The sequence below is a fragment of the Larus michahellis genome, chromosome 4 (assembly GCF_964199755.1).
Source record: "Larus michahellis chromosome 4, bLarMic1.1, whole genome shotgun sequence".
Classification (NCBI taxonomy): domain Eukaryota; kingdom Metazoa; phylum Chordata; class Aves; order Charadriiformes; family Laridae; genus Larus; species Larus michahellis.
The window spans coordinates 23,052,729-23,075,965 of record NC_133899.1 but is presented as its reverse complement, the minus strand read 5'-3'; the positions used below and the strand labels follow the sequence as shown (position 1 = coordinate 23,075,965).

Sequence of the window (23,237 nt, the reverse complement as noted above, 5' to 3'; positions counted from 1 at the left end):
ATACTGGGCTTGGAAAGAACATGCACAGGCATTTACAGTTTTGCTTTAATTTGATTTATTTTTCCCTGCTTTGCTTGATGCTGGGGGAGAAAAGGGTGTTGGCATCCCATGGCATCATTTCTACATCCCGTGGGAAACAAATCCTCTGGGCCACTTGTATTTCCCAAGTTTTTAGCTGCAGAGCATCCAGCAAAGGGAAGAATATTGGGGGGAAATGGTGGTTTGGGGCTTTGCTGCTTGGTTGGGAGCAGGACGGAGCCAGCCCCGGGATGCGCAGGGATACAGGGACAGTGCTTGCGTGGCCATTCGGGACCCACTCACCCGTGGGGACCCTTGGGTGGGGATGTCACCCCTCCCAAGCCCCAGCCTTCAACTCACAGATTTGGAGCGGAGCGATGCCAATCCTTGCAGGAGCAGCCAGAGCCACAGGCAAGAAGGGTCAGGCCTGCCCTCGGCAGCTGAACGCGGGCCCCCAGCACTGCAGACACAGCAGCTACAGGGAAGGCACTGATGGGCTGGAGCGTGTCCAGAGAGGGGCAACGGAGCTGGTGAGGGGTCTGGAGCACAAATCCTGTGAGGAGCGGCTGAGGGAGCTGGGGGTGTTCAGCCTGGAGAAAAGGAGGCTGAGGGGAGACCTTCTCGCTCTCTACAACTCCCTGAAAGGAGGGTGTAGCCAGGGGGGGTCAGTCTCTTCTCCCAGGGAACAGGCGACGGGACAAGAGGAAACGGCCTCAAGTTGCGCCAGGGGAGGTTTAGGATGGAGATTAGGAAAAACCCGCGTGCAAAGCCCCCACGAGCCTGCAATCCCACGCGTGCAAGCACCGCACACACCGCCCCCGCCCCGTTCTCTCTCCCACCCGCCACGGACGCCCCCACGGGGGCAGGACCCGCACCCGCGGCCGCGAGGCTGGGCGGTGGCGGCGGGACCGTCCCCCCCCCACCCCCCCCGGGCGCGGGCGGGGGGCGGGAGCGGCGGGGGGAGGAGGAGGGGGAGGAGGAGGAGACTCGGCCGGCAGCGCCCCGGCCCGCGCGGGCTGCTCGTACCGCCGCCGCGCCGACACCGGTGAGGGAGCGGGGAGGGCCGGGACGGCGGGCGGGAGGCGGCACCGGCGCGACGGGAAACTTGCGGGAAACTTTAGCGAGGGGTTGGGGGGGTGGGGGGGCGGCGGCGGCGGCGAGCCGGGCCGTACAGCGGTACCGGGCCGATCCGGGCCGAACCAGGCCGGGCCGAGCCGAGGCAGGCGGTACCGGCCGGACCGAGCCGGGGCGGGCGCGGAGGAATGCGGCGGCTCCCGCTGGCCGGGGCGCGTCACCACCGGCGGCGGAGTGGCAGCGCTTGCGGCCAATGGGGAGGCACGGGGGGCGGGCGGTTCCGCCCCCCCGCCGGGAGCTCGGACGGCGCGCGGGGTAACCGCGGGGCGGGGGGGGGGCGCCGGTGATCCACGCGCGCTCCCCGTGGGCGCTGCGCGGTAGCCGGGCATCAGCCAGGGCCGGGGCCTGCCGGGGCCTGCCGGGGCCTGGGTTTCTTGCCCGGGGCAGCAGCCCACGCAAGCAGTGGGGGGAGCACAGGCCAGGGCTCCCTTCTGAGTTTCACCCAAACTTCCACCATTTCAGCAAATATCATCAGAGAAATCACTCCCCACCACCACCACCATCCCCCGCGCAGAGCACATAATTGTTATCAGCAATCCCGCGGCTCCCGGCACCGGCTCTCACAGCCTGGCTGGATTTGGCCGCGGGTCCCGGCTGCACCGTCCCGAGAACCTGCCGGGGGGAGGCTGCGGGCTGGCCGCGGCCGGACTCTGTACTTATCCCATTAGGGCGCGCAGCAGCCTCCCATTAAGGTTTCCTGGGGCGGTTTATCCGCCTGGCCCAGCTGGGATGTGGGGTCCGTGCTGGGACGTAGGCAGCTGGCACCAGCCCTTTGTTGCAGCCTCACCGGAGAGCACGTCCAGCTGCCTCGGCACGCATCCTGCTGCCGTGGCCGGTCCAGCCTTCCGCTGTGGCCGGTCCAGCCTTCCGGAGCAGTTCCTGCCTCACTGGTGCCAGATCCAGGCTTTAACCCTCGCTGGAGCTGTCGGGGTGCAGTCAGATCCTCCGCGCCACAGCACCGTGGATGGTCTTGGAGGCCTGCAGATGATGTCATCTGTATGACCTCATGTGGATGACGTCATCTGGATGACATGTAGATGTTGCTTCCAGTGTGCTGGCAAGGGGTGCCCTGGGCCAGGCTGGTGCTGGCTGCAGTGCCAAACGGGGACAAGGTGCTGGTGGCTGGGCAGTGGGTCACGGTCTTTGCTGGTGACCTCACTGGGGTCTTCCCTGGAGGCCCTGCTGGGGCCATCAGCAGGGACCTCACAGGGCTCCTCAGTGGGGACCCTGCGGGGGCCATCGCCAGGGACTTCGCTGGGATCCTCGGTGGGGACCCTGACAGGGACCTCGCTGGGGACCTGGCTGGGGCCATCACTTGGCTCCTTGCTGGGGTCGTCACTGGGGACTTTGCTGGGGTCATCATTAGGGACACGACCAGGGTCCATTCTGGGACCTCATCGCTCAGTGTGCTGCCCCCAAAACCAGGAGCTGTGCCCCCTCTTCCCTCCAGCCGCCTCCCGCAGCCCCCGGGACCCTCTGACCGCTCCTCTCTCCCGCAGGTCCCCAATGGTGATGGCCATGCCCTAGGGGAGACCCGTCATGAGCCAAAGCGGGGCCTCGCGCCTGGCCGGCTCCCCGCCGCTGCCGGGGGGCTCGCTGTTGGCCCTCCTGGCCCCTGAGCCCTCCCCGTCACCCCCGAGCGGGACGCCTTCGCCCGGCCCCCCACCGGCGTTGCTGGAAGGGGACTGGGAAGGGCGGGAGGAGCTGCGGCTGCGGGAGCTGGAGGAGGCGCGGGCGCGGGCGGCGCAGATGGAGAAGACGATGCGATGGTGGTCGGACTGCACGGCCAACTGGCGGGAGAAATGGAGCAAGGTGCGGGCTGAGCGCAACCGGGCCCGCGAGGAGGTGCGGCAGCTGCGGCATCGCCTGGAGGCCCTCACCAAGGAGCTGGCTGGCCTGCGCCGCGACCGGCCCGAGGAGCGCCCGCCGCCCGCGCGCCCACCCCAACGCCTCCACGGCCGGCCCGGCACCGGCAGCCCGCCCGACGCCGACGGGGACAAGGGAGAAGCCGACCCCGAGCGGGAGGAGCCTGTGCGGGATGTGGGGGGCGAGGCACCCCAAAAAGCTAAGGTGAGGGTGAAGGGGGGGGTGTCCGGGGTGAGGAGGCCTGCTGGTGGGCTGCGGGGTGGGCAGCAGGGGGGGCAGACCCTTCTTGGAGCTGCATGGGGGGGCCAGACCCTTCAGAGCCGCGTTGGGGCGGGGGGTTTGGACCCTTCTTGGAGTTACATTTTGGGCTCAGACCCCTCTTGGAGCGGTGTGATGGGGAGTCAGACCCTCCTTCAGGAAGACGGTGGGTTTGGACCCCTCTGAGGGGCAGTGTCACAGGGTCAGACCCCTCTTGGAGCAATGTTGGGGGGGGTCAGACTGTTCTTGGAGGAACATTTTGGGCTTAGACCCCCCCCCTCAGAGCAGGGTGATGGGGTCAGACTCCTCTCAGAGCATCGTCGTGGGCTCAGACCCCTCTCAGGGCAGCATGGTGGGGGGCAGGCCCCTCTGAGAGCCGTGTGATGGGGCCAGACAGACCCCTTGGAGCAGCCTTGGGGGTCAGACCCCTCTCGGAGCACCGTGTTGGGGTCCAGGACCCCCAGAGCCCTGTGCAGCAAGGTCACCTCAGCACTGGCTCTGGTCCTTTTCTTGGGCCTTTCCCTTGGGAGGCGTTAGACAAAAGTCAGTGCGCTGGTGCTGGGGACAGTGGCTGCGGCAGTGCCGGTGGCATGTCCCAGCGATGGCTCGAATACCAGGGTGTCCACGCAGGCTTCTGGCAGAGGTCTGTGCTAAAGGGAGGAGGAGGAGGAGGAAGAGGAAGGAGGATACAGCAGAGCCACCCCAGGGATGCTTCCAGCTCCTCCAGCCATTCCCTCTCTGCTGCCATCACAACGCAGAAGTCACCGTTCAGGATGACACGCTGTGCCAGTTCAGTCCGCCCGACGGCATGGCCACCAAGTGGCAAATATGAGCCTCATCTGAGCATCTCCTGCGGGCTCCCGCTTGGTCCCCCGGAGACGTCCCGTCCCCAGAAAACCCCTTGCAGCTCATTTACCGTGTGCTCGTGGAGCCCAGTAGAAGATTGCCCACGTTGCAGTCGTGACCAGGTCGCTGTAGTAAATCCGTATTATCTCATCCCAAATTTCCAGTGAGGCAGGGAGCTGGCAGCAGAGCCCAGTGGTGCATGGAAGCTCCCCTGGGAAGATGGGACCCTTTCCATCAGCCTCAGGGGGTCCCTGTGGACTGGAGGGTGGGATGTTCTTGGTTATGGGGTGAAGGCTGGGTGCTGTAGTGGGTGGGAAGCCAGGGCTGTCCCCTCACCCATGAGTGATTCCCTGTCCCCTGCGCCGGGCCCACCCACGGCGCCGCAGGAGCTGGAGCTGATGGAAAACATCTTGACGAGCAAGCAGGACGAGAGCTGGGAGCAGCGGGGCCCCCGGGCCTCCTTCACCCGCCAGGAACGGAGCCGCCTGCTCTGGGAGGACGTCAGCGTCATGGAGGAGGATGCCACCAAAGTCACCGCCCTGAAGCTGAGGCTGGATGAGTCCCAAAAAGTGCTGCTCAAGGAGCGGGAGTGAGTGCTCGGGGTGTCATCGTCGCGGGGTGCCAGCCCAGCCCAGCCCCAGTCCTTGCCAGGATGGGACGTCCCCATGGGGTCCTGCCGGCTGTCACCAGCGTTGCTTCTCCCCAGGGACAAGCTGGCGCTCAGCAAGAGCATCGAGAAGCTGGAGGGCGAGCTCAGCCAGTGGAAGATCAAGTATGAGGAGCTCAACAAGAACAAGCAGGAGGTGATGAAGCAGGTGAGCGAGGTGTCTGGGGACCAGGGGTGAGCCGGGGGGTGATCCTTCCCCTGGCGGGTGGACATGGTGACCCACAGACACCCCCGCAACTCCAGGGTGCTCATTAAGGGTCTTAATTAGTGATATTAAGCCAGTTGGTCTGTCCACAAAGGTTGGGCGTGGGCAGGGCTCAGGTGATGCAGGGTGGCTGCTCGCTGACCTCCTTGGGTGCTGTGCGTCCCCCCTGCAGCTCAACATCCTGAAGGAGATCCACCAGGACGAGCTGGGGCGCATCTCCGAGGACCTGGAGGATGAGCTGGGTGCTCGCTCCAGTATGGACAAGAAGCTGGCCGAGCTGCGTGCGGAGGTGAGGCCGAGCCCCAGTGCAGGGGGCAAAGGGAGTGGTGAAGGGGGGTCCCCACTGCCCCCCTGGCCACCTCATGTCCCCATCCCAGATGGAGCGGCTGCAGGCGGAGAATGCAGCCGAGTGGGGCCGGCGGGAGCGGCTGGAGACGGAGAAGCTCAACCTGGAGCGGGAGAACAAGAAGCTGCGGGCGCAGATCGAGGACCTGGAGGAAGTGTTGGCTCGTAAGCGGCGGCAGACGGCCAGCGCCCTGGACACCGACCTCAAAACCATCCAGGCTGAGCTCTTTGAGAAGAACAAGGTGCCATGGGGGTGGTTCTGTCCCCTGCCACCCCCTCCATGGGTGACCCTGTCACTTCAGCGATGGCTCAGCTTCCCCCAGGACCTCCTCTAGCCCAAACTCTGCCACCACCCTTCATCTAGGGGATGGTGGTGACCCTGTTCTTGCTCCATCAGCTCCTCCGTCATGGGGTAGGGTGGTGGGAGAGGTCCCTGGGGAGGGCGAAGGGGACACGCGGCAGTCGGGGTGGCTCTCACCCGCTCATCCCCCCACCCTGTGCCCACCGCAGGAGCTGGCTGACCTGAAGCACATCCATGCCAAGCTGAAGAAGCAGTACCAGGAGAAGATGGCCGAGCTGGCCCATGCCAACCGCCGTGTGGAGCAGCACGAGGGTGAGGTGAAGAAGCTGCGCCTGAGGGTGGAGGAGCTGAAGAAGGAGCTGGCCCAAGCCGAGGACGAGGTGGGGAAGCTTGTGCTGGTGGAGAGGGTCGGGGTGGGCGGCTCTGTTCCCTCTGCAGCTGCCAACAGCCCCATCCCATCCCATCCCATCCTGCAGCTGGATGAGGCCCACAACCAGACACGGAAGCTGCAGCGGTCGCTGGACGAGCAGACGGAGCAGAGCGAGAGCTTCCAGGTGCAGCTGGAGCATCTGCAGTCCCGGTGAGTGAAGGACATGGGGGGACCACAGCAGGGACCAGCAAGGACCCAAGGGTGGGATGACGTTCTCCTTGCCACCGTCCCTCAACCAGCACCTCCATGGTTGAACCCTGGGCTAAGCGTGGCCAAAGTGCCTCCGACATCCTTGGAGGGTGCGCAGCCATCCTCGGGGCAGCCTTCGCCCCGCTGCAAGGTGGGTGGCATTCACCTCCCAGTTAACCCAGCACAAGGCTGCCCACAGACCAGTACAGCCCAGTTTCACCCAGGGCCAGGACAGGCTCTGAGAGTCCCACGGTTCGGGGAGGCTGGAGGCGGGTTTTATTGCCCTTAAAAACTTTCCTTGGCCTCGCTTCGCCTCTCCAGCCGTAAAGAGCTGAAATGGCCATGAGAGATCGATGCCGCATCTCCGGGAGGCGCTGGGGGGGTTGTTTTTATAATCTTCCTTTATTTTATTGGGACATATTCATTAAATCATGGAGGAATAATGGAGGCTTCGTCTTCCCCCCACCCCTGCCTCCAGCCTCCCCGTGTGCTCACCCTTAAATAATTCATTCTTTCCAGTAAAACACCGCAAACTGATCAGTTCCAACCGGATCCTGGGTTTTTTGATTTCAAATTTGCTTCATAATTTTTCATGGAGGGATTTTAACGTGAGGAGCTAAAACCACCGCAGGCTCCTGGGAATGGGGACTCTTGTGCGTGCACTCAGCGGGGTCCGAGACGCCCACTGTGGCGGTGTCCGACCCCGGAAGGTTTCAGCCGGTGCCTCACTTGTGCCCAGTGTCACCTGGGGCTCCCTGGCCCCTGCCAGCGGGTCAGCACCAGGCTGGGGGGCCTGATCCTGCACCCAAGAGCTTAGTGGGAGCCACAGAAATGGGGTCGCGCCGGGGTACAGCCGAGTTGTAGGGGTGCGGGGCAACGAGCTCGGCTTTGGCATCCCCCCAGGGCTGCACCCCGCCGCCCCCCACCCCAACAGCTCTCCCTCGGCAGGCTGCGGCGGCAGCAGAGCACCCCGCTTTTCGGCAAGATGCGCAGCACCCGCTTTGGCCCCGATGACACTGGGGACGTCACCAGTGACCCCGACGAGGACGAGGACCTGCAGATCCAGGTGCCCTAGAGCCCAGGGCCAGGTGCCACCACCGCAGGGACATCCCATGGTGGTCCTCTGCCCACAAGTGCCTGTCACCGTGGTGCCTGGCTGTGCGGTGACCCATGTATTGATGAGCAAACGGAGTCACAGAGCAGCAGGAAGGAATTTGCCCGGGGATGCTCCAAGCCCGCTGCCTCTCGGACAGTATCCGATGCCTCTTGGCCACCAGCATCTCCTGGGACACAGATGTGGTCACCAAAGCACCATCACCTGAGCAGCCCAGGAGGAGGAAGCACAGGACGGAGAGGGGCACCAAGCCCTGCCGCCAGCCACGCTCTCCTGCCCACTTTTTATATATATATATTATATATATGTATGTATTTGTATATGATTTTTTTTATTATGAATACAGAGCCCAGAGGGGCCCAGGCTCTGGCGATGGCTTGAGCTGCTGCTCTGTCCCCACGCGGGAGCAAGGATGAAGGGGACAAGGTGGGGACCAGCATGAGGTAGACACAGCCTTTCTCTGCAAGCTGGGCGCGGGGCTGGATGTGTGGCTGCTGGCGGCACCCCGCTGCCACGGCTGCCCCCCACGCCTGGGGACCAGCCCGGCTCCTGGGCAAAGGTGTCCCCAGGCCTGCGAAGTGAGAAGCCAGGGGGTGCTGGGCGGCTGGTGATGCCCGTGGCTGTAGAGGTGGCTGCGTCTGCGGGGCTGCGGCGCGCAGGCAGAGGTGCGCACCTGCGGGTGCGCACCTGTGGGTGCAGGATGCTCATCCTGGGGAAGTGCAGAGGTGCTCACGTGGGTGCAGAGGTGCTCACCCATGGGTGCAGGGTGCTAATCCTGGGGAAGTGCAGAGGTGCTCACCCGTGGGTGCAGGACACTCACCCGTGGGTTCAAGGGTGCTCACCTGTGGGTGCAGAGGTGCTCACCTGTGGGTGCAGGATGCTCACCCATGGGCTCAAGGGTGCTCAACCTGGGCTGCTCATCTTGGGGAGGTGCAGGGTTGCTCACCTGCGGGTGCCGACCCCTGCAGCCCAGCCCCCACAGAGCGGGGCCTTGTGAGGCTTGGAGGAGCTCAGACACAACCTTATTAAAAATTAATATTTCAGTGAGCTAATCGCCTTGCTCTGCCTTTTAATTGATTGGCTAAAAGCACGTCTCTTTGCTGTTCATGGGGTTTTTTTTAATGCCCTTTTATTCCCAGCAATTATTCTTTTTTTTTATGGCCCAGCAAATGAGGCTGCGGGGGGTGGAGGTGCCTGGCTTCAGTGGGGGCCCTGAAAAGCAGAGTTTTGGGGGACAAAGAAGTGGGGAGAGGGTCAAGATGTCTCTGTGAGCCGAGGGGCAGCCCGGGACAGCAGCTCGGTGAGAGGGCGCCGCGGGGCGTTCACTCCGAAGCCTAACGATGTGCAGGCAAGAAGCCTCTTCCAGGGCGGCCGGTTGTGGCTCTGGCTGGGCTGGGCCGGGTGAGGCCGGGCCCGGAGGGACGGAGGAGCAGCCCAGGGTGGCGGTGGGGACGGGGGCGGGGCCTGGAGGGGCGTGGTCGGGCCGGGGCGGGCGGGGCCGCGCGGCTCCAGGGCTCGCAGCGACGCGGAGCCGGACGCCGGAGCGGCGGCAGGGTAAGGCTGCTGGGGGGGGACGACACATGGCGGGGGATAGGCTGTGCGGGGCGGGGGTGATACAGGACGGGGCTTGGCCGAGGTTCGGGGTGACAAGTGTTAGGGGAGCCCAGCCGGGGGGTGACAAGCCATCCCGGTGGCACCCGGACAGGAGTCGGGAGCTGGTGATGTTGGGAGCCTTTGGCGCACCCGGGGCCGAAACGCCCCATGGCCGAGCTGGCCTGGGCGGGCAGGAGGACGTTAACACTGAAGCCTAGTGATGGCCAGCGGCCGGTGCCATATTGCTGCCCAGGCGGGCAGGCCGGGAGGAAGGAGGGGCAGGGCAAGAGGTGATGGAGCCCCGTGGGTGAGGTCCAGCATGGGTGTCCCCTGGGACACAGGTTGGGGGGGGGGGGGACCACCAGTGCGTGCCGGCCTGGCAGGGGTTAATGCCGGACTGTTCCACTCGGATGGTTCAGGCAGCGAAGGGAGGAGGTAGAGGAGGAGGAGGAGGATGTCACCTGTCGATCTGTCATTTCTCTTTTCCAGCCAGGATGGGGGACGCCGCTAGCACCAAGCTGGGCCGGCGGTGAGGCAAGGGGGAGTAGGGAGGAAGAGGATGGAGAGGGGGGGGCGAAGGTGAAGGTGGCCCCCCCCCCCCAAAATATCCCCCACCCCATCGGGCCATCACCATGGCGACGAATTTTAACGACATCATCAAGCAAGGCTACGTGAGGATGAAGAGCAAGAAGCTGGGGGTGAGTGTGGGGGGGTGTCTTTTGGAATTGGGGGGGGAGGGTGTCACCCGTGGATCTGGGGCTCCGGTCGCCTCTCAGGCAACCAGCGCCCCTTGGTTTGGGGTTGAATAAGCAGCATTTTGGGGGCTGCAGCGATGCCGGGAGGGCGGGGGGGGCGGCCGCAGACCACTTGTTGGTACCCAAATCATCCAGCAGCCCCAGGGGGACGGATCCTGCACCGGGTGCCCCCCTCCCCTCCCGACCCCCCGTGCCTCAGTTTCCCTCCACAGCCAGTTTTGGCACGGGGGGGATGCCCCACGCTGGGGGGGGGGGGGGGGGAGGGACGGCTTCTGGGTACAAATTAGAGGGGTGCTGGAGTGCAGCACCCATGGGTGGGGGTGGAGGGGTCAGGGGGTTTTGGTCGCCCGCCTTCTTCGGCTGGGAGCCGGCAGCAACGAGCATGCTGGGTAATTTCACGCTAATTAGGGAGAACAAAGAGGGAGCGGGCTTGGGGGGGGGACGGACGCGCTTGGGGACCGGTGGCCCCGCCACCCCTGGAGGCAGGGGCTGCGGGAGAAATACGGGGAGATTCCGGGATAGGGGTCCCCTTGGGAGCCTTGCCCTCCCTCTTCGTTAATTAAGCTCTGTAATTAGCGTCGGTGGGGCGGAGGGATGATGGCAGCCCCGGGGTTGTCCCAGTCCCCAGCATGCCCTCCTGCCCCCAGCAGCGGGGCATCGGCAGGGCCGGGGGGGGTCCTGGGGAAGGGGATGGGGACATGGTGGGGACGGGGACCACCACCTGCTGTGTCCGGCAGATCTACCGGCGGTGCTGGCTGGTCTTCCGGAAATCCTCCAGCAAAGGGCCCCAGCGCCTGGAGAAGTACCCGGATGAGAAGTCGGCATGCCTGCGTGGGTGCCCCAAGGTGAGGGGGTGCGGGGGGGGGGGGGGGGTGTTTGCTGGGGTGCTGCACGCTAGCAGAGCCCCATGCTGCAGTGGGTGCCTCCGTGCCTCAACTTACCGGTCCGGAGCTGGGTGGCTGTCGCCCGGCGCATCGTGGTGGGTGCAGCCGGCTCTGGGCGCCACAGGGGCCAGGTTTGGGTGCAGCAGGGGAGAAGATGTGGGTGCCATGGTGGCCGGGTTAGGGGCGCAGCACGGGACTGGTGGGGTCTGGAGATGGCGGTGCCCAATGTCGGGGTGCTGCGGGGTCGGGGTTTGGGTGCGGCAGTGGCCAGGTCTGGCAGCAGCAGGGGTGTGGGGGTCTTGCAGCAGCTGGGGTTTGGGTGCAGCAGGGGACGGGGTCTGGGTGCAGCAGCAGGGGCTGGGCTCTGGGTGCAGCAGCCCAGCTCTGGGTGCCACGGCAGCCAGGTCTAGGTGCCGCAGCTGGGGGCTGGGTGCAGTGACATCCCCCCCCCACCCCCCACCACCACCACCTCCTCACAGGTGACTGAGATCAGCAACGTCAAGTGCATCACCCGGCTGCCCAAGGAGACCAAGAGACAGGCTGTGGCCATCGTTTTCACTGACGACTCTGCCCGGACCTTCACCTGTGATTCGGGTATGGGGCAGCGCCTGGGGGGCCGGGCTAAGGGGTGCCAGGTGGGGCCCCCCAGTTTGGCCAGGGTCGCCCAGGGGCTGTTGTGGTGCGTTGCAGAGCTGGAGGCGGAGGAGTGGTACAAGACGCTGTCGGTGGAGTGCCTGGGCACCCGCCTGAACGACATCAGCCTGGGGGAGCCCGACCTGCTGGCGCCCGGCGTGCAGTGCGAGCAGACGGGTGAGCGTGGCGGCGGGGCACTCGCTCGGGGCTCAGCCTTGCTACGCGCACACCCCCCCACCCCCCCGAATTTTTTTTTTAATTTCCCCCCCACTTCTCCAGACCGGTTCAACGTGTTCCTCCTCCCCTGCCCCAACCTGGACACTTACGGCGAGTGCAAGCTGCAGATCACCCACGAAAACATCTACCTCTGGGACACGCACAACCCCCGGGTGAAGCTGGTCTCCTGGCCCCTCTGCTCCCTGCGCCGCTACGGGCGCGATGCCACCCGCTTCACCTTCGAGGCCGGACGGTGAGATGTCACCCTCGCTGGGACGGGGACCACCCTTGGGTGCACTGGGAGGTGGCACTGCTGCCATCACCCCCCGGGCAGGCATGACACTGCGGTGATGGCCATGAGCCTGCACGGGGTGCCCCACGGAAGGGGAGGTTTGGGGCTGGTGCTGGCTGCTCAGCACCGTGGAGGGGACATGGGGACAGCACTTCAAGTGTGGGAAGCTGGGCCAGTTGCAGGCGGGGAGGATTTTTTTACCATCCCTCAGCTTGGGGACCCCGGTGACACTCTGTGCCCTGTCCCTGCAGGATGTGTGACGCGGGGGAAGGTCTCTACACCTTCCAGACGCAGGAGGGCGAGCAGATCTACCAGCGCGTGCACAGCGCCACGTTGGCCATCGCCGAGCAGCACAAGAGGGTCCTGCTGGAGATGGAGAAGAACGTCAGGGTGAGCTCCAGCTCGCTCCAGGGACACAAGCTGGGGGGTGGCTCGGGGTGCCCCATGTCACCCTCACCCCCTTCTCGTCCTCCGCAGCTTCTGAACAAGGGTACCGAGCACTTCTCCTACCCCTGCACCCCCACCACCATGCTGCCCCGCAGCGCCTACTGGCATCACATCACTGGCTCCCAGAACATGGCCGAGTCCTCCAGCTACGCCGGTGAGTGTCCCCGTCCCCCACTGAGGAGCCACCGCTCCTCCAGTCCCCGGGGCATTCCCCACAGCACAAGCCCACCCTCTGCTTCGTCCCCAGGGGAGGCGTATGCGGGCGCCCAGGCCAGCTCGGACACCGACCTCCTCAACAGGTTCATCTTGCTGAAGCCAAAGTCCTCCAAAAGCGAGAAGCCTGAAAGCAGGGAGCCCACATCGTCCCCGTGAGCTGGCAGGGGGGGGACTGTGGCGGGGGTCCCCTTTTTCTTCCCCGAGGGGTGACAAGGACGCAGGCAGCTGCCCCTCCAAGTCCCCAGGGAGACCGAGCTGGGGCATTGTCTGTGTGAAGACCTTGGGGGAGCAGGCGCCGACTCGCGCCTTGGCCTGGCGTTACAGGAGGCAACAGCTGGCTCTGCCTCGACTGACTTGAAATATATATTGAATATCCATATCATAAAAGATTTTTCCTTCTCACATGAACGCAAACTTCGTGGCCGCTGAAGAGCTCTCAGGTGGGGATGCTCAGAGGTTTTTGACTCTTGGGGATCCAGCTGGGAGATGGAGAAGAGGGGAGGGGCAGGGGGGTGTCAAGAAATTCGGTGTGTTTTCTGCAAGGGGGAAGGCTGGAGCATCACCCCGCTGCGGAGCCGGAGGGGCGCTGGAGGATGCGTGGGCTGAAGGTGCGGGGTCCCAGCATCTCACCCCGCCCCCAAGAAGAGCGGGGTTCTCCTGGGGACACCCTGCCGCCCCTGAGCTGATTTTTGCACTTCTCGAAGCTATTGAAACACTCGCTGTAGAATTGAGACGTCTCAGGAGAAACTGGTTTTCCTTCCAGGGAGGGTGGGCTGGCGGCAGCCTCCCCGGCTTCGCTCCTCCAACCCGCAGCCACTCCCTGGGCTGTGCCCCCCTCTCCCCCCCAGATTATCTGGCGCTGGGCAACCCAGGGACCAGTTTTGGCCAGTAGCATCTGTCCCTCAAAGGGCAGCTCTGTGGATATAAAGAGTCCCTGGGTGGAGAAGCCCGGGCCGTCGGGGGGAAGCGCTGCATTCCTCCATGCATTCCCACCGTCTTCGCTCCCCCCTTGCCCACCGGTGCGGCCGGGCCAAAGCCCTCGCCCGAGGGAAGAGCTGGGCTTCATGTGCTGAACTCAAAAGCAATTGGATTTTTTTTCTAGTTCTCCTATTTATTGACCTCCTTTAGAAGGGCTATCTTTTTATTGCCGTGCAAACCTTGGTGTTTCTTTGGAGTCTTCTTTCGGGCTGGGTTGGGTGGTCAGTGGCTTTATTTCTGCCCTTGAAGCTCCAGGTCCGTGCTTTGGGGAGGGGGAGTGTCGTGACGTGGGAACCTGTGGTCTGTAAATACTGTGTCTTGGGTTGGTGTAGCTTGTGGCTGAGGCTGGGGAGCTGCTGGGGGGGACCGGCGGGATGGAGAAGGGCTGCTCCCCGCAGCATGGGCGGGTGCGGAGGGGCTCGTGGGCACCCCAACACCGCCTGGCAGCACGTCCTCCCCCGGGTGAGAGGTGTAACCTGCTCTCTTTTCCTGGCTACACACCTCATCTGGAAAAGATTTAACATTTATTACCAAAAAAGTTTGGGTTTTGTTTTTTGCTTTTTTTAAGGAGTTGCTCAATGAATAAACAACCCTTATCCACCCTTCCTGTTTGTCTGTTCCATCCAAACGCGCTCGGGAAGTGCAAGCGAGAGTAGCGCCTGCCAGAGAGAAAAATGCTGATGGAGGGAGGTTTCCTAAGGCTCCTGGTAGCATGCTTGGCTCAAAGCTTTGTTCTGCCTCCAGCCACGGACAGGACATTTCAAGTGAAGCCCTAAAACCACTGGGGAGGGGAGAAGGGTGGAGCAAGTTGCCACCCTCCATCAAACGAGCCCAAGTGAAAGGGGACGCCAGCACCCCGCTGTCACCCCGCAGCTCTGGGGACGTGCCAGGGCAGCGGTGGCTCCAAATCCCCGGGCGAAGGAGTTTCAAACCGCACTATCTCCCAGCTCTTCCAGAATTGTGCCAGTTCGGTTCTCCACACCTCGACGGCCTGGCAGAGCGCTGGCCTCAAGGCGTGACAGCCACACCAGGCGGGGCAGTGCTCCCTCCAGGGACGGGGACAGCTCTTGGGGAGCCGTGTCACGGCAAGGACACCGAAGCAGCAGCAGCTCTTCCCTGGCGCAGAAGGCAGCGCTCACTCAGGCTGCTCTCTCCGGCTCAGAGTGAGCACCCGTCCCCTCTCCCTGAGCCATTCCCATGCCCCACATCCACGCTGGAACGAGCAGAGTGGCACACACACCTTTTCCTTCCTCCCAGCCACCGGGATAAGGAAGAGGCGGATCTCTCCAGGAAAAGTGTCACCTAGAAGCTCATCCCAAGTCCTGCTGGACGCTGACAGAGCGGAAGGGAAGGGGAACCCGGGCAATTGCTGCAGCCCTTCAGCCGCTGCCACAGTGGTCACAGCTCCAGCCCAGCACATAACCCACCCTGGGGCTGCGGGCACACTGGAAGCTGTCAGCCAGGGGTTATTAATGACAGACTCCCCCTGACGCCCCAGCTCTTAACGTAAAGATTATATAGTGCATGGGTAGAGTCTGCTCCAAAGGAGTCTTTAAATACAGCTAAGCCTGCCTGGCCCATCTGGGCTCCCCTGCAGCACTGCCTTCTGCAGCATCTCGCTTCCCAGCCCAGCCTCAAACAGCTGCTTTAAACATAGCGTCGGATCGGTAAATGATGGGCTACCTGCTGGAGGGGGTTCTGGTCTCCTTAGGAGATAATGTCAAGAGCAGCAATCAGCAGTAGAGCGCAATGCTCCCTCCAAAGCCTATCTCATTACGGTAATGTCTATTGGAGGGAAGTAAATGATGTGACATCTCCTCCTGCAGCCCCGGACGAGCTTTCAGGGATGACAGAACACGGAGGGGTAAGGCTTTATTCAGTGCTGTAAGGAACGGACATGCAAATAAGGTAGGGTTGTGTAACTGAGGTACACACTTCCCAATCCCAAATGCCACGTGGCCAGGATCCAAAACGCTGGCCTAAAACTCTGGGATCGCTTAGAGACAAAGCCTGTCCCAGCAAAGCCACTCACCATTTCCCTTCCTGCTTTACACTACACACCTCGATGGCTTTCCCTGGGAAGGGAAGCCAGGGAAGAGGTGTCACTGACCAGCAGAGCCGGGCCAGGAATGGCAGAGGGAGTTGGGGAGGCAAAAGTCTCGGCCCAGGGTGCTGCCAGGGAGAGGTAGGAACCCTCTGCATCACTCACGCCTGAGCACTCTCTCGCAAGGGACCACCTCAGTTTATAGTGAGAACGTCGCTCTGAATCTCGTGGCTCAGCTGCGTCTGGAGGTCGCTCAGTTTCTTCTTCAGGCCAGACAGCGCAGAGAGAACGATGGTCTCTGGGCGCAGAGAACCGCAGGACTCCACGTTGTAATAAAACCTGAGGTTACAAGTCAGTGGGGTAAGTCACCACCTGCCCTGCAAGGAGGTGCAAAACCAGGGAGCACCCACAGGGAGCAGGGAGCTGTGTAGGGAATCCCAGCCACCGGCATCACTCACCTCCCAACTGGGCAACCGCGACCACTGCCCCTCTACAACCATCCCATCAACACCCGTGACTCCGCAGGCTGCGAGAGCACTTCTGAGCTTTTTCTCTGTTCAGCACTGCGAGGTGTGAGCCAGCACAGAGCCCCGTACCAGGAGTTAGACTGGCCGTAGGCACTTCTGCAGTGCAAATAACCCGGGAGAGAGGGCACCAGCAATCGGAGCATGAGAGACCCACACGGGTGAATAAATATCCTAAGCCATTTTCCCCTGCAGGCCTCACACTTCACCGCGTGCTACACTGCCCTGCTTGATAACACCAACTCAGGAGAGCCATCTAGTATCTCCCAGAGGGGAAAACCTGCCAGGCGTGGGCATATCACCAGTTAATGCCAACTTCTGCCCTGCTTTTCGGGGAACACCAACTCCCTGCGCTGGCAAACTTCAGCGCAGAGTAGATACTCTTGTATTAATGAAAGCCAAAGAGATGCACCCAGATCACAGAATCATAGAATAATAGAATGGTTCAGGTTGGAAGGGACCTTAAAGATCACGTAGTTCCAATCCCCCTGCCATGGGGGGTTCTGACACCCCATTTTCCAGCTGTGGCAGCGCATTCAGCTTCCTACCTCTCTGGCTTCCCGTTGGGGTCATAGGGAGCCTGAGCATCCTCCTCATCAATCTCAGAGTACTCACTCTTGGGCCTGGAATCAGAGAGCATGGAAGGTTAGCACAGAAGTCCTGCTCCAGCCCGGCTCCATGGAGCCCAGGCACTCTGCGGCACTGTTTGGCCCCAGAGAGCGAGCACTGGGGCTCACGTCCAGCAGGCAAAGGAGCAGTCATCAAATATTGTCACAGAGAAAAAGCTCAGTCCCACATTGCCCTTTCTAGCTCCTCATTAATGCCACAGTCACCCAGCAGCGCTGGAGGAAGGGGATCAGCCCCACCCTGCCCAAACTCAGCAAGCCTGGTGCCGGGTACTGTGGCTCCGTCCACCTACACTGGCACAATATGGCACAATCAGTGAAGGGATGCTGATGGCCGAAGGGACTGTGTTTATGGAGCCTGGATGCTGTTTATGGAGCAAAGGACCTTGTGTTATGTTTTCTTTCTACTTTTCACTGGGCCAGGAAAACACTGGAGCACTCCAGCACTCAGTCCGTGCAGCACAGCTGAGATGAGAAGGCCCAGTCAGCTCGTGCCCAGCAGGAAAAAATCTCCTGTACTGCAGACACCAGCATTAGCAAGCTCCATCCTGATCTCCGGCACCTCCACTCCTCTACACACATTGCTACCAAAATCACTGCAATACCCGTGCATCAGCCAGGCCAGCATCTTTCCACCCACTGCATCCCTTGGCTTATAAAGCATCATACCAGAGAGACTCTTTGGAAGCACTTAATCCATATAAAAAACCCAAAGCCTTGAGCTGTCTGAGAAGCCAGCACAGAAAATCCTGTGCCCACCAAGGTCTCCTGCTGGCCTTCCTCTGCCCCAGCAATGTCAAGAGAGGCTGGTCTTAGCACCCTATCATCAGCTGCCTTCAATAAAACTGCACTTCTCAAACAGATCCTCTGTCTGTACCAAACCGGCGAGAGAGATAAAGCGTTACTGGAGCTGGGTCTTCACGTTACTTGCAAAACCACCCACGACCAAAACCAGGGCTTTTTGGTTTCCACCACCATGACAGCTGCTTTGAGAGTCCAGCTGCATGCCAGTGCTCTGCCAACAGCCTCAAAAAGCAACCAGCATGTCAAGCCAAACCAAAAATAATAGCTAGCCTTGGATAGCAGAGGCCTTTGTCTCTGCGTTGTCTTTACAGGGAATCAAATGAACTTGGAAATCCAGACAGATCATTAGGAAACAGGCAGCTCCAATGGCAATCTTTCTTTGGGACTTTTTCCAACTTTTACATGTGTTTTGTCAAGAACTTCTCAAAAACTGTTTCCAGGTACCCAGCCGCTTGTATAACACACCAGGTTCCTGAAGACACAGCCAACTCTGCCACCGAACAAAAGAATCCCCATTAGTAGCTGCCTTGGGCCACCCAGCCAGGGAAGTGCCTCATTGCCAAGGTACGTGTGCTCAGCCACGCTGCTGGGGCTGTTCTCTGTGACCCCGACACCTCCAAAAGCCCGGCCTCTCCAAAATTCACACCGTGACATTCCCCAACCAAAAAAGAAGGCAAACCCAATGATACCTCATCCTGCCTGGCATCTGTTGGTCCAACTCAAAGCAGTATTCTAGGTCTGTCACTTCATCAATGTCAAAGACTTACTATCTAGCATTACAGAAATTAAACAAGAGAATTTTTACAGCACCAAAATGAAGCCTAAAATGATTTCAAATCCTGATTTGAAATTCCGCTTTACAGAGACATTCTTCCTTCTTAAGAATCCAAATCTATCACCCAGACAATCAACTGAACTTTGAGGCAATTTATCTGCCACAAATCATTTAGAAACTTCAAAACTATCCAGTTCCACTCCCAGAACTGCCAGTGACAAAGAACAGGCCGGCACATCAACTCTTGTGACATGCTCCTGACCACAAAGCTGCTGAGCAGCATCCTCCTTGGCTCTGCACCACCTCACCACAACCGGCCTCTCACGGACTTTCCCCCTAACAGCTTGGGCTGTAACTGGCAGTTCCCGAAGTCCGGCTTCAGCCCACGTGTACAGATCATCAACAATAAGGAAAATGCCCATTTCCAGATTTCTGGCACTACCAGCCAGCCTGGTTCCTACTGGAGATCCCAGAGCACCGCCCTGGCGAACTGCTGAAGGAGCCGAACACCAGGCACATTGCGTTCTCACCCAGACTGACCGAACCGGACCCAGGAACGCACCCTACAGAGCCCATCAAAGCCAAGCAGGGTTCACTCCTTCCATTCGTAAAACAGGGCTGGGATGGCTGCAGGCAGATCCCAGCCTATTTCATACATGTTATGGATTCACCTACATCTCCACCCTCGGCGACAAAAAGCTTCTCAAGTCTCCTGAATACAAACCTAGCTCCACAGCATCCCTGTGACAGCTCCTGAGCAGAAGGCCCCTGGCAGTCCAGCTGATGTGTGAAATCTAGGCTAACTGCACCTCCGGGAAGCTTCTTTACTGAGAGCTAACTTAGCAAGGCACAGCATAAGGCCATGCTCTGTGATGGGTTCAAGCACCCAGGGTCAAAGCAGACAGTGTGGAGGTACAACAGCCCACTACCTGCCTGCTACTGCTTGCTGCCATTTGCAGAGTCAAATTTGGCAGCGTGGGGCCTGGCGGCGGCAGGAGGAAAACCCGCTGAGCCCCTTCTGCCACTCGGCCTCCTCTCCAGCTGTAGCTCTGCTCAGGCTTCTGTTCCCTCTTGCTCAACCCTGACTTCTGTGGTCCCGGCACCAAATCCTGCTCCTGTACCGAGATCTTACCAACTCTGAGCGCAGCTCTGGCTGCTGCCCTGCTGATACAGCGGCATATCCACCGCCCCCTCTAGTCCCTGCTCTCAGCCTGCCTTGACTAAAGCACCTGGTTCCTCGCTGTGCTGCTGGCTCCAGCATGCTCGATGGCAGTATGTCTGCTAGGTGGTCACTGGGATGCAGAGCAAGGAGTAGTTCAGGTGTCCGCTCATGGAAAAGCGTGCTAAGTAAAGTCCTCGCCCTGGCCAAAGCAGGGCAGCAGCTTTCCAAAAGCAAAATCATGTCACTTTTAGATGAGACACAGCATACTACTGGTGCAGAATGGTATGTCAGAGCACAGGAAAGGTCCAGAGAGGAAAAACCTGCTGCCAAAGCTCACGTTCCAGGAGTGAGATGTATGGGTGAAATGAGAGCCACACACTGGGCTCCCTCAAACTAACAGGGCTTCAAAATCAGCCTTGCAACCTAAACTTACGCTCTTTGCTCTCAGTCACCGCTTCCCCCTCGCGTGCATCTACTCCTTCCTCAGACCTTACCCTGACCTACACACCACTTGTGCAGGGAAGAAAAAACTAGGAACGAATGGTGGGAAAGAACATGAAAGCGTGCGAGGTAAAACAGCAGTGACAGTACGTGAGGAGAAGACAAGAGGCAGCCACAAACCAGTTCACCTCACACACAGCTGCAACCAAGGGACTGGCCTTGGTGCCCTAATGCAGGAGCAGAGTCTGTGCAAGGGGAAGTGACAGGCACGCTCATGATCACTCACTGACCCAAATTATCCCCAGGGCCGAAACGTAGCTGCCTGCTGGAAAATCTGTTCCAGTGCCTCCAGACAGACATTAGGACTTACCACTCCTCTGGTTTGGGGTACACAGTGTGCCTCAGCGCATTGTCCGGGTCGTACTCAAAAGCTACGCCTGCTGTGGGGTTCCACTTGGCGTGCTCCTTGCCAAAGCCCTTCTTGGCATAGGCTCGCAGTCTCAGCTCCTGGCCCTTCCGCAGCTTCACAATGAGGATGTCTGCGGAAAAGCACACGCCCGTTTGAGAAGGCTGCGGAGGAGAAATGGGCGTGCAGGATCACACAAGGCCAAAGGCAGGAATTTTTACTGCCCAGGAAGATGTCTCCAGAAACCAGGGCTTGCTTGGATTATTAAAGGGCTCATCGGTGTCCCCAGAGTAGCTGGGAAACACCATGCTAAGTAAAAAGGAGGTGCACATATGCCCAGAGGCACAGCTCAGGCCCCCAGGCAATGGTGGACAGCACAGCATTTTGCATCTTTGCTGTCTCTAAGCTCTCAAAAGGAAAGAGAAGCACCCTCTGACACAGGACTTTAGTTCTGGGGATAACCTTTAAGTGGTATTAAGACAAAATGCTAACCCCACTGATGCAGCATCTCCCAACTGCCAGCTTTACAGCTGCCTTATGGTTACACAGATAGTAAAAGAAGAATGAGTTCAAACAGCCTGAGAGAAAAATTTATTTCCTCCTCCGGCTCTTAGTGCCAGTGAAACGCTGCTTACCATCCTGCTCCACATAGTCATTAGGGTCATTGTCTCTGCTCCGAGATGTTACCTGCAGAACAAGCGAATTAACGGCCAGATCAGCTTTTTTTCCCACATGAAGTATCAGCTGCCTACAAAAACTAGAGACTGCAGAGAGCCACTCCAGAGTGACTTACGGCAACAAATCCAGCCCACCCTGTTTAATGGAAATCGGGACAATCCAGGCAGCTGTGGCTAGGTATTTGATATCCCACTCCACCAGCCCGCTTGCCTCACGACCTGCTCTCCCCCACCAGATGGAGAGTGCTCCAGCCCAGCGCCGCTGCATGGTTCTGTGACACAGCCCAGAGTCAGTCCCATTACTGCTGGCAGGTGACACACAGCACTCGCAGCACCTCAGCCAAAGCAAGTAAGAGACAGAGGACTACAACTAGGCTTTAACCAGGCAGACACTGTCACCAGTCACCAGAAGCAGCCCCCAGGTTATGGTGACATCCAGATGTGGCCTCAATAGCATTTTAAAACATTCTCCATTAACTCCCTTTGCATCTGTTCTGCTTTGGCTCCACTAACCCTACCCAAGGCAAGCGAGCAAGAGCCGTTTGGCAGCAGTGTCCTGGTCCAGGATCCTCACACCTTGCCATGCTGAGTGCCAAGAACCAGAAAACCAGAGGCCTCTGGGTTGCTGCCAAGCCTTTGAAGAGGCTGACCTTGCCTGAGCCCCAGCAGCAAGCGGGGAGAAGGCAGCAGAACACAAGCACACTTGTTCCAAGTCTTTGAGGCAAGATGGAGGGACAATACTAAAGCCTCCCAAGTGTTTGAGATGAGGGGTGCAGGATGAGGCTTTAACAAGGCCATACTGCTTTGACACGCCATCAGACAGCAACTGAAGGAAAACAAGGTGAATAAGAGGCAGGCACTGGCACACGCTGCTGTTTCTGCAGGTATTCCTGCTTTGCTCTCCCACTATATTTTAAGTGGGACTTTAGTGGGACTAAGTGCTCAAAGGCCTTGTTTTGTCCACATCCCATGTGATTTGAACAGGAGCACAGAGAGGGGACTCGCTGAAAAGCAGAGAGATCGCACTGACCGGTATGACCCGGGGGTTGTTAGAGATGAGATCACGGGATGTAACGTGACGAGTCTGGTCTTCATTGCACCGGACGTCAAGCGTGAACTCCACAGAGCACTCTGGACAGAACTCATCACACGTGCAGTCCTGGGACAGACATGGGTCAAGACCTTTATGCCAAATTTCTCCCAGCAAGAAATCAGTGGCACTTCCCATCAGATCAGACACCCACCACCATCAAAATAAGCACCTACAATATTTTGCTTGACTCACTCTGGAATACTGCATCTTATCCACAATGTCATCGCTGGTGAGCGGGATGAGACCTGTGGGAAGACGGAAATCGGGGGAATGTCTGAGTAAGACCATGGGAGCACTGACCCTCCTATCAAGACAGATGGAGGAGCAGCAGCCTCCTGACAAAGGTGTTTCAGTGTCTCCAGACTGATTTCGCCCACAACCTCTGCCTCGCTGCACGTCTCCATCTTCCTCCCCATGCCCAGCACTCACCCAGCCTGTGTGCAATGAATTCGTCATGGAGCACGGAGGAGTTGGCGTCTATCTGGACCCAGTCGATGGCTGCAGAGAGAGGAGAAAATCACAAGCTGAGAAATATTTCTGTGGGGAAAAGCTGAGCAGCTCGTGAGGGCACAGAAAACATTATGGAGACCACAGTGAAGCTGAGACAACATCTGGGAATACATAATAAAGGCTAAAGAGGGGTGAGGTGAGGCGATGGGGGGAAAATGGAGGGGCACCGATGAGGGTAGCGGGGACCGGGGGACCGTGACCACAGGCAAGTGAAAGGCAGTACAGTACCTATGATGGGCACTTCTGCGATGAACACTCTACGAATGGAATTTGCCACCCTGAGGGAGAGAAACACCCGCGGTGAGGTGTGAGGGAGCCTCGCGCCGCTCCGGCCTACCCGCAGAGACACTGTCCAGGGCCGAGGCCCGGCCGGTGCTTCGGAGGCCCTGACGGGGGCCGGCGGCAGGAGGTCGCGACCCGAGGCGGGGGATCCCCGCTTCCCGCCTCCCCCGGACGACTGCACCGCCTGTGGGGCGGCAGGGCCTGTGGGGCGGCCCCCGCGGCCTACCGCGGCCTGCTCCATCCCGGGGCCCGCCCGCCCGCCCGCCCGCCCGCCGCGCCGCGCCGCCGCCCCCGCTCACGCCAGGTCCGTGTTCTCGATGATGAACTTGACGTTCTCGTCCGTCAGCTCGGTGATGCGCACGGTGGGCTGGTTGGCGTACGGCATGGCCGCCCCGCGCCGCGCCGCTCCCAGCCGCCGCCGCCGCCCGCCCCTGGCTCCCCCTGGCGGCCTCCGCCGCCCACCGGAGGCCCCGCCCGCTCCGGTCCGTCCCGCCCCGCCCCGCTCC

General features: G+C 60.5%; 3 protein-coding genes across 8 annotated transcripts; 2 read left to right on the top strand and 1 right to left on the bottom strand.

Moving 5' to 3' along the window:
• Positions 1-999: 999 nt before the first annotated feature.
• On the top strand, positions 1,000-7,743 carry CCDC102A (coiled-coil domain containing 102A). Of its 5 annotated transcripts, none has more exons than XM_074583468.1 (9): positions 1,000-1,063; positions 2,652-3,222; positions 4,509-4,711; positions 4,829-4,937; positions 5,167-5,283; positions 5,372-5,581; positions 5,850-6,020; positions 6,117-6,220; positions 7,208-7,743. In XM_074583468.1, exons 2-9 carry the CDS (start codon positions 2,692-2,694, stop codon positions 7,332-7,334), a joined length of 1,572 nt encoding a protein of 523 aa, XP_074439569.1. In that variant the 5' UTR covers positions 1,000-1,063; positions 2,652-2,691; the 3' UTR covers positions 7,335-7,743. The 5 variants fall into 5 exon arrangements, 4 of the variants coding, with proteins under 4 accessions (XP_074439569.1, XP_074439565.1, XP_074439568.1 ...); XM_074583464.1 differs by having other exon boundaries at positions 7,163-7,743; XM_074583467.1 differs by lacking the exon at positions 1,000-1,063 and adding an exon at positions 1,990-2,148 and having other exon boundaries at positions 7,163-7,743.
• Positions 7,744-8,853: 1,110 nt separating this feature from the next.
• Positions 8,854-13,989, top strand: DOK4 (docking protein 4). Its single transcript, XM_074583457.1, has 9 exons — positions 8,854-8,927; positions 9,456-9,664; positions 10,459-10,566; positions 11,085-11,199; positions 11,296-11,415; positions 11,518-11,707; positions 11,998-12,136; positions 12,224-12,347; positions 12,441-13,989. The coding sequence occupies exons 2-9, from the start codon at positions 9,599-9,601 to the stop codon at positions 12,563-12,565; spliced, it is 987 nt and encodes a 328-aa protein (XP_074439558.1). The 5' UTR covers positions 8,854-8,927; positions 9,456-9,598; the 3' UTR covers positions 12,566-13,989.
• A 1,245-nt stretch (positions 13,990-15,234) lies between these two features.
• POLR2C (RNA polymerase II subunit C) lies at positions 15,235-23,186 on the bottom strand. 2 transcript variants are annotated; one of them, XM_074583462.1, is made up of 9 exons: positions 23,031-23,186; positions 22,678-22,727; positions 22,369-22,437; positions 22,132-22,184; positions 21,877-22,005; positions 20,805-20,856; positions 20,134-20,302; positions 16,504-16,578; positions 15,235-15,770 (listed from the first exon to the last, which is right to left on the bottom strand). In XM_074583462.1, exons 1-9 carry the CDS (start codon positions 23,114-23,116, stop codon positions 15,626-15,628), a joined length of 828 nt encoding a protein of 275 aa, XP_074439563.1. In that variant the 5' UTR covers positions 23,117-23,186; the 3' UTR covers positions 15,235-15,625. The 2 variants fall into 2 exon arrangements, with proteins under 2 accessions (XP_074439563.1, XP_074439564.1); XM_074583463.1 differs by lacking the exon at positions 16,504-16,578.
• Between the last annotated feature and the right edge of the window lie 51 nt (positions 23,187-23,237).